The following is a 16,395-nucleotide window of genomic DNA, read 5'->3' as shown; positions in this document are numbered from 1 at the left end:
TGTTATTAAGTTCGTATTCTCTTTGAAATATAATGTCATTATTACTTGATTTAACATGTTTCAATCTGCATAGTCTAAGTCATTAGATCATAATGCGACGATGGCGGAGACTTTCAAGTATACTCACACTTTGAATGAGAACAAGGAGAGATTTGTTGATAAGTGGTTTGTGGATATGTGATTAAACATCGTGTGGTATAAATTTTTCAATTAACTACAGTCCTAATCATAACACGTGTTACACAGGAGTCCTACACTCAAATATTGGAGGCCGCAACCCAGCAATTTCAGCTGACTGGAGACAACGGCAACAATTTCACTGCATCAGAAGTCGATCCTGACACAGTTTGGCACGAGACCGCATCTGAGCCATACAAAAATTGCGTCTATGGGTTGGGATCATTCTTCACACTGGAACCTTTATCCACCTCTGCCACCAGCTGGCTCATCGATCTGGAGAACAATGTCGATTTGAGGGAGCAGGTACTAGAGCTCACCCGGAGCCTTCACGAATAGGCACAGCAGCTGTAGCAGTTTAAGGAGAGGTATCAGGAGATCTTCACACGTGTGTCATTTCTCAAGGAGTGAAGGCGGGTACTAGAGTGGCTTTAGTGGATGGAGCAACAGATGACGGTGTACCAATATCAAATGCGGACCAGTGGCAGCGACACTGCTGGTGACAGTGGCGCTGCTAGAGGGGCACTGACATTACCGCCTAGTCCATCGTCTCAATAGGACCTGGGCGATGACGACGATGACTATCAGGATTTTTAAAGTTTAGAGTTTTGTTCTAGACTATTTCATTATATTTTATTTATTTGACTTCTAACCTTTTTATGTGCACTTGATATTTAATTTACCATATTTGGTTTCTATTATTTAGAATTTGACTACTAATTATACAGAAAATAAATTTAAATAAATAATTAAAAAAAATTTTTGACCACCTATTATGTTTAAAATAAAAAAAATCTGAATTTACCGTCAAATTTATCAGAAAAAAATTCGACGGTAATTAGACGGGAAAGAAAATAGTGGAGCGCCAAAATTACCAACAAAATTTTTTGCCATTAATTAAATAGTTTTTAGACAAAGAATCAGTCGCAGAATTCGATGGTAATTACCGGCGGATTATTTACGTTATTCCACCAGTAAATCCAACGATACTCAACGTTTTTCTTATAGTGTAAGAACCTTAGTAAATTTGTTAAACTAATTCTTATTAAATCAATTATCAATAGACTGCCTATCATTTATCTCAGATTGTATCAGATGTCAAATGTGGTTGCGTAGAAAATAATTTCATTGCTAAGAAGATTCTTCAATGGTAAAGAGGATGGAAAAGATAACATGACTTCTGTAAGTGAGAGATGGTAAATAGGCTGGCCAAATAAGCTAGGAGATTTTGGTGTTGGAGATGTAGTGGTTCGTAATATTTTACTTTGTAAATTGTAACCTAAATTCTCTAGGAAAGATTGTTTGTTTTAGAAGAAAGTTGTATGCTCGTATAATAATTTGAATCCTAATTAGTTGTTGTCCACCCATAAATTATCTATAAAAAGAGAATTTATGAAGAGATATATGTTAATTACAAATAAATAAGCAACATATGAGGGAGAAGATGATTAATAATTTTTCCTTTGACGTAGAGGATGGTAGAATAATAAGATCCTAGGAGAATAAATGACTACAATATGAAAATTTGAAAGCCTCGATTTATTCTAAGATTCTTCTCGGTTTCAAGTAAAAATAGATTCATAATTGGAGATTGTGAATTTTGAGATCGGATAAAATGGTTCTAAAATTTTTAATGGAGGCTAAACTTCATCAATGGGAATTAGAGCTTTCAAACGAACTTGTTGGTGTCTTACAATTGGTTAGATTGACAGTAAAAATGCAGAATAAAGTAGCGTGAAAATTTGATAAAAAAAAATGTATTTATTTTACTAATTTTTTTATGTAGGAGGTGTTGTAAGCAAAATTCACTAAAGGAATTTAGAAATGAGTTGTTCTACTTCGAATCGAATTATTTAGCTTGTTTCTTTTAGTAGGCCAAGTTAACACTAAAAATCACTTGGGTTGATTGAGTATAATTGAACAATGTGATACTATGCATGTGCTTTGTAAAAATGAAGTGAAAATTATGCAATATTTATTTGGTACTTGGAAATTTACTTGAGGTGTGATGTGTTTGGATTTTGGATTGTTGATATTGGATGACTTTGGACCATTTCAGGTACCATAAAGCAAATCTTTGAGAGTTAGAGTTGTGCTAATGGAAAAAAAAAAGGGAAAAATGGTTAATTAGATTCTTTTCTATTATACGAAATATTTGATTAAAAACAAATGATATCATCTTTTAAAGTAAAATAGCAATGATGACAAACAATATTGATAAGTCGTTTAATATTTGATGTGGTGGATAATTTTTATAGTGATTGATGAAAATGTTAGATATAAGCGATATAAAATGAAAATATTATAAAATTTGTATCTTGTTCTATTTCTTTTTTTACTTATTTGTTTGGTATGTTTGCTCTATCTTATTGTGTTAGATTTTTTTTTAAAAAAACAAAATAATTAAAAAGAAAATTATTAATTTTTTAAACGATAAAATTAGAGAGAAAAACTTTAATGTCAATTCACATGATAGTAATATCCTATCTATGCTAATTCCTATAGTAAACGAGTGTATTTACTAATAATTACTAATTTTTTCTCTACAAAAATAACCATAGTTACAATTCTTCCTTTTCACTGAAAAAAAGGAAAACAAAAATTCAGAATCCTATCCTATATTCTATATATTGCTTAAAACAAGGTCCAGTAGTCATGAATCATGATGACTAATGAGTCATTACCCAACATATAGCTTGCTAATTGGTACGGTTGCCACTTGCTAGGCCCCGGATGAAGTCCTTTTATTTAGTTGAGTCATTAGTGTCTCTGTTTATTGGGATATGATTTGATCCCATCATTTTTGTTAAAACTTGTATACATCCACACAATTGCCATTCTGCATATTGAAAATGTTCAGAATCCATACATATAGAGGCATAACATGTCTATTCTGTTTGGAAATATCTCATGTTGCCACATGAAATGGACTAGACATCCAGTTGTGTGTTTCTTCTTGATCAGACATCATATTCATTATTGAGTTCCACCCATCACAACTGCTATGTATAAATTTGATTAGTTATAAGTTGTAGCTAAAAGCCAAAAACAGTTCCAGATACCCTTTTGGTATTATCAATTATTATTCATGACAGTGTAGATCTCAATAGTTTACTCATTTTATCAATATAGGATATCATTATAGATCTCAATAGCTTACTCATTTTAGTCCCTCAAATTCAAAATTCACTATATTAGGGTCTCCGAGATCCAGTTTTAGGCATCATATTAGCTCTTGAACTAGAATTGACTCTGATTTTTCATGCTGGACACATAGTTAAACAACGATGCCATTTAACCCTGTGTCCGGGTCAGAGTATGTTCAATACTCCATTCGCAAAACTCAACATCGAAAAGGATCCAAAGAACAATATAAGACTAACATGATTACAACTGCAAATAAGAAGACCACCTTAAAAATTTACTCAACGTTATATGAATAATAAGTTTCATAGCTTCAACATGGTACCATAAAAAGCTAACATATATATAGATAGACTTTCATATTAGAAGAGTTTCTTATATATAAGCAATAAAAGACTTCAATCCTTTATTAACTGATATCAGTAAACTTTACTAACATTTTTTTATTCTATCTAGATTTTAACTACCTAATGAAATACCTCCCATACATCATGCACCTCATCTAAATAGTTGTGATTATTTTTCCAATCCACTTAGTTCAAAAGATTATAATTCAAGCCCAGGGTTCATTTAAATGATGAGTAGTATATATAGGATAAAAACAGAAAGATAAAAATATTGAATAAGCTTTGATATTTGAGAAAAGTTTGAGACTGGTGCAAAGCATCAAAAAGTTTTTGCATTGAATCTGCTTCCATCACTGCTTTTGCTTGTGCTTCTGACATTCTGTTCTCCCCCACCGCTTGCTCTGCTAACCTTTCTACTTCTTCAATTGCAGCCTCAGATTTTAATACTTTTTCTGATTCAGCTTCTTTCATTATTTGTTCTTGTTTCATGTTGCAACCTTTCAGTTCATTATTCATCAACTGGACCAAATAAAAAAGTGATGATTATTTATTTTTGAGATATTTAATGTGAAATGTAAACATTATTTCAATTAAGGATGGAAAAATTGAAAGCTAAGATTGAGAGATCTCATGACAACCTTTTGTTTTGATATTTGTGCTTCATGGTAAAACTCCATTATTGCTTTCTTAGGCCCTACTACTTCTTGTCTTATGACTTCATCTTTCATCTTGTCCTACAAAATTGGAAACAATGATGCATTACATAACACTGTTCACCCTTTGTGCACATAGAACTTGCATGGTCTTTTATAGCAATATATAATTCCTAGGACAATTATGTCCTTGTTCCTAAATACCCATTTATCATGTACTCTCTCATGATGGTAGAAACAAATTTGGTATATGTTTAGTGTATCTAATAAGCAATGAGCACATTTGAATTTTTTGATCCATAGTTGACTTACTAGCAAGAACAAGGGCTCATCATCATCTGAGTTTAAATTATTTGATGATGAAGATCCACCAACTGTTTGTCTAGAATGCAAATTTTCATAAAATGAGATGGAATCATTGTTGTCTGGGCTCTCATTTCCAAAGCTTAATGGCGGGTTGTTGTTTTCTTCATAATCCAACTCAACTTCTGGGTAGTTATTAATGCGGACCCTGTAACAAGATTGATAAAAATAAACCACGTTATACATGGATGCAAAGAGATATTCACAAATAAAAGAAAGATTTTTTTAATTAATCCTTCAAAAATTTTATTTTAAATATTTTGATTCTAATAAATTTTGTTTCATTATAAGTCTCAAAAAATTACTGTTGTTAAATAAATTAGTCTCAAAAATAAAAAATTGTTGTAGAATAAAAGATATATAAAATAAAGATGTATAAATAGAAGACTCTATTATCAATATAATTTGCTCAATAATATTTATATATATATATAATAATATATATGTTGTATTGTATATATATACAAAGATAAGAAAAAGTATTAAAAATAAAGAGAGAGAGAATTGCATTTGTTTATTGTTACTATCTCAATATAATAAAGATGGTTAATATTGCTATTAATATTATATGTAAAGAGTAATAGAAAATAGAATTTAAAATACTTATAAAATAAAAGAAGAGAAAGAATTGTAATAGTAATATAAGGAGAAGGGTATTTGATTGCAACATAAAAGGGAATTGATTTCTTATTATTTGGTTGTGTGTTTTTATTCAGAGGCTTGAGCCTCTATTTATAGGTGTACAAGATGACATTTTTCAAACTATAATAAATAGAGTCATCCTTGATAAACTAAGTTACTTTGGAAATGGGCATCCACATATGATCTTATCACAACACTCCCCCTTAGATGCCCATTTAGGATTATTGCCTCATTAAAACCTTACTAAAGAAAACCCTATGGGAAAAACCTTAGTGAAGGAAAAAGAGTACAATATCCTTTGTGATGGAAACCGCCTCATTAAAAACCTTGTCAAGAAAAACCCAATGGGAAAAAACCTGACCAAGGGAAAAAGAGTACAGTCTCCCCCTCATGCCGACATCATTTAATGTCTCGAAATCGGCGCATCCCAATCTCATGTACCAATCTTTCAAAGGAGGATTTTGGGAGCGACTTTGTAAATAAATCTGCCAGATTATCACTTGAGCGAATCTGTTGGATATCAATTGTCCCTTGATTTTGAAGATCATGAGTGAAGAAGAATTTGGAAGAAATATGCTTTGTTCTATCACCTTTGATGTAGCCGCATTTAAGTTGAGCAATGCATGCTGTATTATCTTCAAACAGGACAGTTGGAGCTATCTTATGATCAATCAGTCCACATGATGACAGAATATATTGAATCAGACTCCTCAGCCAAAAACACTCGCGACTAGCTTCATGAATCGCCAGTATTTCAGCATGATTAGAGGAGGTTGCTGCTATCGTCTGTTTCGTGGACCTCCATGATATAGCTGTACCACCATATGTGAACAGGTATCCTGTTTGAGATCTCCCTTTATGTGGATCAGACAGGTATCTGGCATCTGCATAGCCAACTAGTTGTGACTTGGATCCATAGGGATAAAACAATCCCATATCAACCGTTCCATGAAGATATCAAAAAATTTGTTTGATTCCACTCCAATGTCTTCTGGTTGGAGAGGAACTATACCTTGCTAGTAAATTCACCGCGAATGATATGTCAGGTCGCGTATTATTAGCAAGATACATTAGCGCTCCAATGGCACTAAGATATGGTACTTCAGGACCAAGGATATCTTCATTCTCTTCTTTAGGACGGAATTGATCCTTTTTCACATCCAAAGATCTTACGATCATTGGTGTACTTAATGGATGTGACTTGTCCATATAAAATCTTTTCAAGATCCTTTCTGTGTATGTTGTTTGATGAATAAAGATCCCACCTTTTATATGCTCGATCTGCAGGCCGAGACAAAACTTAGTCTTTCCAAGATCTTTCATCTCAAACTCTTCTTTTAGAGTTTTTATAATTGTTGGAATCTCTTCAGAAGTCCCAATGATATTTAAATCATCAACGTACACAGCAATTATAATGAACCCAGATGTAGTTTTCTTTATGAAAACACATGGGCAGATATCATCATTCTTGAATCCGTTTTTGGCTAGATACTCAGTAAGACGATTATACCACATTCGTCCAGATTGCTTTAGACCATATAAAGATCTTTGCAATTTGACTGAGTATAACTCTTGTGAATATTCACTGGATGGTTTAGATATCTTTAGTCCTTCAGGGACTTTCATATAGATATCCCGATCTAATGAGCCGTATAAATAGGCTGTTACCACATCCATTAAATGCATATGCAGTTTATGATATACAGATAAACTGACCAAATAACGCAATGTTATCGCATCCACTACAGGGGAATACGTTTCTTCATAATCTATACCGGGCCTTTGTGAAAAACCTTGTGCCACAAGTCGGGCTTTATAGCGCACAACTTCATTTTTCTCATTTCGTTTTCTCACAAATACCCATTTGTATCCAACAGGTTTTACATCTGCAGGTGTACGGACTATAGGTCCAAAGACTTCACGTTTTGTAAGTGAGTCTAATTCAGCCTTCATGGCTGCTTCCCATTTTGGCCAATCATTTCTTTGTCGACATTCTTCAACTGATCTTGGCTCAAGATCCTTATTTTCATGCATGATATTCAATGCCACATTATATGCAAATATTTCATTGACAATTGTCTTATTTCGGTCCCATTTCTCTCCTGTAAAGACATAATTTATTGAGATCTCATCATTTTCACAATTTTCAGGTATCTGAACGTCTTCTAGCGTTATATCAGAATTTTGGACAACTGCCGGTGTCTTTACTATGTCTTTTTCAACAGGAATCGTATTTACCTCTTTTCTCTTTCGAGGATTTTTATCTTTGGAACCGACAGGCCTGCCACGCTTCTGGCGTGTATTTGCTTCCGTGGCTATTTGTCCTACTAGGACATCAATTCGAATTGGGGCATTTTCCGCCCTGCCACGCTTCTGGCGTGAATTTGCTTCAGTGGCTACTTGTCCTACTGGGACGTCAATTCGAATTGAGGCATTTTCCGCTGGTATATAAGATTTGGTTATCCTCTTTGTATCGGAAAATGCATCAGACAATTCATTTGCTATTCTTTGCAAATGTATAATCTTTTGAACTTCTAGTTCACATTGCCCTGATCGAGGATCTAAATGCATCAACGATGATGCATTCCAATTAAGTTCCTTTTCAAGAAGCTTATTCTCTCCCCTAATGTTGGAAATTTTGATTCATCAAAATGACAATCCGCAAACCTGGCTTTAAATACATCTCCAGTTTGTATCTCAAGATACCTCACTATAGAGGGAGAATCATATCCAACATATATTCCCAATTTTCTTTGGGGTCCCATTTTGGTGTGATTAGGTGGTGCAATGGGAACATATATTGCACACCCAAATATTCTTAAATGGGAAACATTTGGCTACTGGCCAAAAGCTAATTGCATAGGAGAGAATTGATGATAACTCGTTGGCCTCAAACGAATAAGTGCTGCGGCATGTAAAATAGCATGCCCCCAAGCCGAGGTTGGGAGATTTGTTCTCATAAGCAAAGGTCTAGCAATCAATTGGAGGCGTTTAATAAGTGATTCTGCTAACCCATTTTGTGTGTGAACATAAGCCACTGGATGTTCAACACTTATTCCATTAGCCATACAATAAGCATCAAAAGCTTGGGAAGTAAATTCACCAGCATTATCAAGACGAATTGCTTTGATTGGATTTTCTGGAAATTGTGCTTTTAATCAAATAATTTGAGCCAGTAATCTCGCAAACGCCAGGTTGCGAAAAGATAATAAGCACACATGTGACCATCTCGAAGATGCGTCTATCAGGACCATAAAATATCTAAAAGATCCACATGGTGGATGAATAGGTCCACATATATCACCTTGAATCCTCTCTAGGAATTCAGGGGACTCAAATCCAATCTTTAATGGTGATGGCCTTAAAATTAACTTCCCTTGAGAACATGCAGCACAACAAAATTCACTAGTTTTAAGAATCTTCTGGTCCTTTAGTGAATGTCCATGAGAGTTTTCAATAATTCTTCTCATCATGGTTGTTCCCGGATGACCCAATCGGTCGTGCCAAGTTATGAACTCATTTGAGTTAGTAAACTTCTGGTTTACAATGGCATGTGATTCAATTGCACTAATCTTGGTATAATACAACCCAGATGAAAGTGAGGGTAATTTTCTAATATAACTTTCTTATTTGAATCATGAGTTGTGATACATAAATACTCATGATTTCCCTCATTCATAGTCTCAATATGATATCCATTTCGGCGAATATCTTTAAAACTCAACAAGTTTCTTCGAGACTTGGTAGATAACAGTGCATTATTTATTATAAATTTTGTTCCTCCAGGAAACAAAATTATAGCTCTTCCGGAGCCTTCTATCACATTGCCTGAGCCAATAATAGTGTTAACATATTCCTCTTTTGGCACAAGATGGGTAAAATATATCACTTTTGAGAATATTGTGCGAACTTGCACTATCCGCAAGGCATACATCTTCATTACATATCCTTGCCATTCTCTTCAAAAACAAATAATAATAAAATGAGTAGTATGCACAGTTAAATTGAATACTTGATCAGGATTATTTTTCTAAGAAACACTGTACATAAAATAATGTCATATACTGAAATTTTATTTTAAAATTTGACACATTTAATAATTTCAAAATTCATTAATATTTCATTATTTATGTACATCACATTTGAAACTTAAATACATAGAAAATAAAACTTAACAATAAGTTCTTTACATTATTTATTTACATATATACTTCACAATCCCACATATTAAACTATTCCATCATTGATCAAATGACCAATATTTTCTTCAGGGTCCTCAAAGAAATCAGATACATCATAATGAGTGGTGGAGTTCTCAGCATCATTTGAAACAAAATTTGTTTCCTTTCCTTTGTCGTTCTTTTTCGAATATGCCTAGTAAAGATCGACTAGGTGCCTTGGGGTATGACAGGTACGTGACCAATGGCCCTTTCCACCACAGCGAAAACACTTCTCCTCTGTTGATTTATTCTGCCCGATATTCCTTTCTTTATCCCACTTCTGGTGAGATCCTCTCTTTTGAACATAATTCTTTTTCCTTCCATAATTTTTCTTGTTATTAAAAGCTTGCCATTTACCTCTTCTGGGGTAATGATTTGCCGCATTTACTTCAGGAAATGGGGCGGCGCCAGCTGGGCGCGCTTCATGATTTTTCAATAACAACTCATTGTTGCGTTCGGCAACAAGAAGGCAAGAAATTAACTCAGAATATTTTTTAAACCCTTTTTCTCGATACTGCTGCTGCAGGAGCACATTCGAGGCATGGAAGGTTGAGAAAGTTTTCTCCAACATATCATGATCAGTTATTTTTTTCCCCACACAATTTCATTCGTGAGGTGATTCGAAACATTGCAGAATTATATTCATTTATAGATTTAAAATCTTGTAAACGCAAATGCGTCCATTCATATCGGGCCTGAGGAAGTATTACCGTTTTCTGATGATTATACCTTTCTTCAAGGTCTTTCCAAAGATCTGCAGGATCTTTTAATGTAAGATATTCATTTTTCAATCCTTCGTCAAGATGACGACGAAGGAAAATCATGGCTTTAGCTTTATCCTTCTGGGATGCATTATTTTCAGCCTTAATGGTATCTCCAAGATCCATTGAATCAAGATGGATTTCAGCATCTAGTATCCATGATAAATAATTGTTTCCAGATATATCAAGAGCATTGAATTCAAGATGAGATAGGTTCGACATAATGAAAATTTGTTACCTGAGTCTTCCTAAAAATTTGATCAGAGTCTCGTGCTGATAACATGTTGTAGAATAAAAGATATATAAAATAAAGATGTATAAATAGAAGACTCTATTATCAATATAATTTGCTCAATAATATTTATATATATATATATATATAATAATATTATATGTTGTATTGTATATATATATATACAAAGATAAGAAAAAGTATTAAAAATAAAGAGAGAGAGAATTGCATTTGTTTATTGTTACTATCTCAATATAATAAAGATGGTTAATATTGCTATTAATATTATATGTAAAGAGTAATAGAAAATAGAATTTAAAATACTTATAAAATAAAAGAAGAGAAAGAATTGTAATAGTAATATAAGGAGAAGGGTATTTGATTGCAACATAAAAGGGAATTGATTTCTTATTATTTGGTTGTGTGTTTTTATTCAGAGGCTTGAGCCTCTATTTATAGGTGTACAAGATGACATTTTTCAAACTATAATAAATAGAGTCATCCTTGATAAACTAAGTTACTTTGGAAATGGGCATCCACATATGATCTTATCACAACAAAAATCATATTATAAGATAATTTAATAGTCATTATAGAACAACCAATGAAAGTAATAAAATTTTATTAAGAAACTAAAATATTTGTTCTATTTTTTTTTTAAATATCAATATAGGTATTTATTCTAAAAATATGCTTACCGTGGATTACGGTTGAGTGGAGATAGACGTCGATACTTATATCTTTGAGCCGCTAAGTTATCCCAATAAGAGGTCATATTCCCTTTGTATATAACATGAACACGAAAGTGAGGTGGCAACCATTTCAATACAGTAGTCTCAATCTCAACATCATCCTCTCGATTCTTCTTTTTCTTGAATATCCTTCCAAATTCAATTGGAATTCAATTAATTAATTAATTAAGAAAACATATTTATTAAACTATGTTATATTATATAAACCTGGAAAGTGCACTCTTTCTGCTTCTCTTAGTTGATGAGCCAAGAACTAATACTCTGATGTCCACTTGAGAGGACACATATTCAAGGATTCCAGCTGCCACATTCTCGTCGCGAACTATCACTACCTCATATTGCACCTGCATTATCATATACTTGCTCGCTCATCACATTGCGGGGGAAAAAAATTAATTAATAGTTAATAATTAGAATAACTAGTGTAAAATAATACATTTCTTTCAGTACAATAGCTACGATGTGGAATTAGCATTTCCATAACCTCATCATCGGATTGCGCCTGGTGGATACCTAGATCGAACACAAATGAATGTGTTTTCAGTTAGACACACACATACAACACGAACACGTACATAATATATATTATTTAAAAAAAAAATACGCGCGCACCAAAAATCAGTGAGTAAGTACCTGTTGGTGGGGTTCGAACAACATGGATTAGTATGACAGGGTTAACACCTATAAAATTTCTATTCACGAGGGCCCAACTGAGAGCAAGTTTACTGGGTTCTTTATTGTCCACTGCTATGGCTACATGCCCTCTTGCATAACCTCTCCACATTCTTAGTGATTATGTTAGTAGTGTATAGCCACTAGTTCACTACTATAACACACAGAAGTTTGCATACATAAGCGTCTCTTAATTATTATCACTAAATAAACAAGAGAGTTGTATTATATTATGTTATATATAACAAGATCGAAAAAGGATGAATCTGAACTAACTAAATCCGTAAGAGTAGGAGAAAAGTATGAAGAAGCCAGTGACTACTTGTTAGTTATTACTGATTCATTCAGATCTCAGTTCTCTTCTCTTCCCTGTACACACAGAATTGACAATTGATACTATGTAGTGGAATTAATGGGCTTTAACACTGACAACACTGGCCCAAACAGTAAACCCAACAGACAAAAATGAAAAAGTTCTGATCCGAAATGGGTAAGAAGAAATATTAGAAAAAAAATGGTTTTTGAATATCTATTCTATTATATAAAAATTAGTTTTATGCACTTAATGATAAAGTTGAGATGACATGCTTCTGAAAGTGTTTTTCGATTTATTTTTTTAACTCATTAAATACAAGTTATTACGAGAAACTAACTATATCTACTAATTGATTTGATTAAATATTTAAATATCGAATTAATTTATTATAATTTATATCAATTTGATTTGGTAGTATTTTTTAATTTATTTCTTTTAATGTTTTATTTTTAATTTATTCAACCAAATTCATCATGTGTATTAATTAATATACTTAATATACTAAAATTGGATTTTCTCCCAGCTAATAAAGGTGACGTGTCGATCTCTCGTGAGTCCATTTTCCCTCCAAAATGAATGAAATTTTTCATCTATTCTAAATTATTTTATAAAAAATAACTTTATTATAATTATATTATAATTAATATTTAATAAATAATATATAATTATACTAATTTAGGAACATATATTCGTTATAATTAATCAATATTTAATGCACTATTAAACTATTTTTTAATTATCAATTAAAAATACTTTTAATCATTTAATAATAATAATAATAATAATAATAATATTATTATTATTATTATTATTATTATTATTATTATTATTATTATTATTATTATTATTATTATTATTATTATTATTATTATTATTATTATTATTGTTATTGTAAGGTATTAATTATCAGATCGTAATTATTGTTATTATTATAATTATATAAAGTCAATATTTAATGCATTATTAAATTAATTATCAATAAAAAATATTAATATTAATTATTAAATTATTATATTAATGATATAATACTACTTGTCAATCATTAATATTTTTTAATTATTATTTTTAATCAAGCATAATTAGTGACGAATTGATACATACATTAACGGTGAAAAATTAATATCGATATCAATTAATAATAATAATAATAATAATAATAATAATAATAATAATAATAATAATAATAATAATAATAATAATAATAATAATCTATCTTCTATTATATAAAAATTAGGTTTCTATACTTACCGATGAAGTTGACGTAGCATGTTTTTGAGAATGTTTTCTAATTTATTTTTTTAATTCATTAAATTCAATTCATTATGATAAATTAATTATATCAACTAATTTATTTGATTAGATATTTAAATATCACATAATTTATTATAATTTATATTAATCAATTATTATCAATTACGTTAATTCATTACTTTATAAGACGCATAACAAAATAAATAATTTATTATTTATTCTAATTGAATGTAATAAAATAATAAATACATATTAATTTAGTTAAAAAATTACTTTCTCCTGTATAATTTATTATAGATGTTTTTATATAAAATTAATAATTAAAAATTATTAAATATTATTAAATTATCAATTATATGTCAGTTTTTGGTCATCTTACTACATATACATAATTAATAACTATGACATTCAGTAGCAAAAAAAAAGATATTATAATGATATTAATAAAAAATTGAAAAAAAATATTTCAAGACAAAATATTAATGATATTATATGGATATAAGAGATTAATTTGTATAATATATATATATAAAAATATAAATATATATTAAAAATAAGTTAATCAATATATATATATATATATATAAATATATATAAAATAATTAATTTAGTATTGTAAATATAATATTTTGAAATATCATAATTATCTAAAAATTCATACTTATATTTGACTTTCGTAAATAATAATAGAAAGAAAAAATATGGGAATAATGTATCTAATTTAATAGAATAAATTATTATATGAGAATTATGGTAAGAGATTATAATGTGAATAATAAATTACCTTAATGGGCCTTCTTATTCTCGAATATATAAATATCTAAAGCCTCTTAACGGTGATTCTTCATATTTTTTTAAAGGTGGTTTTTCGTTTTACCTTTTTTATTTTTTGGTCCTAAACAATTTCACAAACTATAATAATAGCTACATACGAAGTTGTTTATTTTATTCTTCGATTTTCATCACCATCTTCTCTTCTTCTTTCTTTTCTTCTTTGATTTTAGGTTTATTATTAACGTTGTTGTTTCGGCAGCACTCTAATAGAAAAGAGGTCCTTTCTTACTATTCTCAATACTTACCTAACACGTAATGATATTTACAAATTAATGTTGTGCGATAAATCAATTTTTGGTCAAGTCAATAGTCCTATTTGTGACCAATAATGTGTGTGTGTGTGTGTGTGTGTGTGTGTGTGTGTGTGTGTGTGTGTGTGTGTGTGTGTGTGTGTGTGTGTGTGTGTGTGTGTGTGTGTGTGTGTGTGTGTGTGTGTGTGTGTGTGTGTGTGTGTGTGTGTGTGTGTGTGTGTGTGTGTGTGTGTGTGTGTGTGTGTGTGTGTGTGTGTGTGTGTGTGTGTGTGTGTGTGTGTGTGTGTGTGTGTGTTGATAAATCAATGTGTGTGTGTGTGTTGATAAATCAATCTCTCTTTCATTTTATATAATTTAATAATTAATATCAGATCGTAATTATTTTATAGATAATTATTGTAAGGCATAAAAAATTATTAAATTTTATCAATAATTATTAAGGATAAATAATTATTATAATAAATATAATGTCAATTTAAATGATATACAAATAAATCATGTTAAACATAACAATTTAAAATAGTTACTTTTGAAAGAATATAGTTTATGATATTTAATTTTTTATTATTTATTAAAAAAACATAATTACTTAACGATATTTATTTTTTAAATCCACTATGTATGTAATTTTATTTTTTTTTAACAAAATTTTACTCATGATGGTAATTCTTCTAATGGTGTAAATGCGGATAATTATATTTTTACTTTTTGATATAATCGATATATTATTAATAATGAATAGTAATTAACCCTTCATATTTTTAATCAAAGCATTTTGACGATAATTTCTATTTATAGATATTAATGGATGATTGTTTCTTTAAAAATAAAATGCATTATAATTTTAGGTTATTGCATAATTAACAATAATACTTGATTATTTCTTTAAAAATAATTTGCATTATGATTTTAGATTATTTCACAATACTAATTAATGTTCATAATATTGAATTACTCTAAATTTTTTTATGTTCTATCGTTAGTAGTTAATCCCGAATTAAAAAAGATTATATGAATTGTTGAATAGTCCAAGTATAATCGGAATTAATTTAGTTTATTTGTTTATTAATATAATTGATTGAAAACATAAATGTTAAATAAGACAAGTAAATGATTATAAAAATAGAATGTTAGTAATTATTTAAAATAGATAACAAAATAAGTTATAGGGTATTATTTTATTTGAATTATTAATAATTAAAAGAATAAAAGTTCAGTAATTATTTTTAAAATAGACATTAAATTTAATTTTATGGTACTAATTTATTTGAGTTATTAATAAAATTTTATAATTTTCAGATTTATATCTACTCAATTTATGTAATTTATTTTATTCTACTTTAACAAAAAATTGAGATGTGTATTTTTAATTATTTATTTAAAAAATATAGCGAAATGAGTTATATCAGTTATAATTAATTATCGATAATAATTATTAATTAATTGATTGTATTAATTTGTAATATGAATAACGTATAATAAATGTTATGAAATTAATTTTAATAAATTAATAACTAATAAATAAAAAACTAAAAAAGACTTTTTTTTATTACTTTTTAATGGCTATACGTTTTTATAATTTCACTTTCCCTTTATCTCTTTCTTTCACATTTATTTCTTTTAATTTATTGAACTAAATCAATTATACTAATTATTTATATTAACTAATTAAGTACTTTTTAATGGGTTATTATAACTGTACCTTTGGATCATAAGTTAAAAATATTATAAAAAATATTTATAAAAGTTGTTGAAAAATAAATATTTTTAAAATGTATCC

General features: G+C 29.6%; 1 protein-coding gene across 1 annotated transcript; it reads right to left on the bottom strand.

The window, feature by feature from the left end:
- Positions 1–3,085: 3,085 nt before the first annotated feature.
- On the bottom strand, positions 3,086–12,075 carry LOC130966815 (uncharacterized). Its single transcript, XM_057891640.1, has 8 exons — positions 11,925–12,075; positions 11,728–11,804; positions 11,499–11,635; positions 11,238–11,420; positions 4,634–4,832; positions 4,307–4,402; positions 3,976–4,187; positions 3,086–3,176 (listed from the first exon to the last, which is right to left on the bottom strand). Exons 1-8 carry the CDS (start codon positions 12,073–12,075, stop codon positions 3,086–3,088), a joined length of 1,146 nt encoding a protein of 381 aa, XP_057747623.1.
- Between the last annotated feature and the right edge of the window lie 4,320 nt (positions 12,076–16,395).

The sequence above is a fragment of the Arachis stenosperma genome, chromosome 3 (assembly GCF_014773155.1).
Source record: "Arachis stenosperma cultivar V10309 chromosome 3, arast.V10309.gnm1.PFL2, whole genome shotgun sequence".
Lineage (NCBI taxonomy): Eukaryota > Viridiplantae > Streptophyta > Magnoliopsida > Fabales > Fabaceae > Arachis > Arachis stenosperma.
The sequence above is the reverse complement of the archived record's forward strand: the minus strand, read 5'-3'. Positions and strand labels throughout refer to the sequence as shown.

Coding starts and splice junctions, on each gene's coding strand:
- LOC130966815 (XM_057891640.1), bottom strand. CDS start 12,075: ATGTGGAGAGGTTATGCAAGAGGGCATGTAGCCATAGCAGTGGACAAT. Junction 4,833..11,237: donor CCACTCAACCGTAATCCACG/GTAAGCATATTT, acceptor ATCTTGTTACAG/GGTCCGCATTAATAACTACC. Junction 3,177..3,975: donor CTTTTTGATGCTTTGCACCA/GTCTCAAACTTT, acceptor TATACATAGCAG/TTGTGATGGGTGGAACTCAA.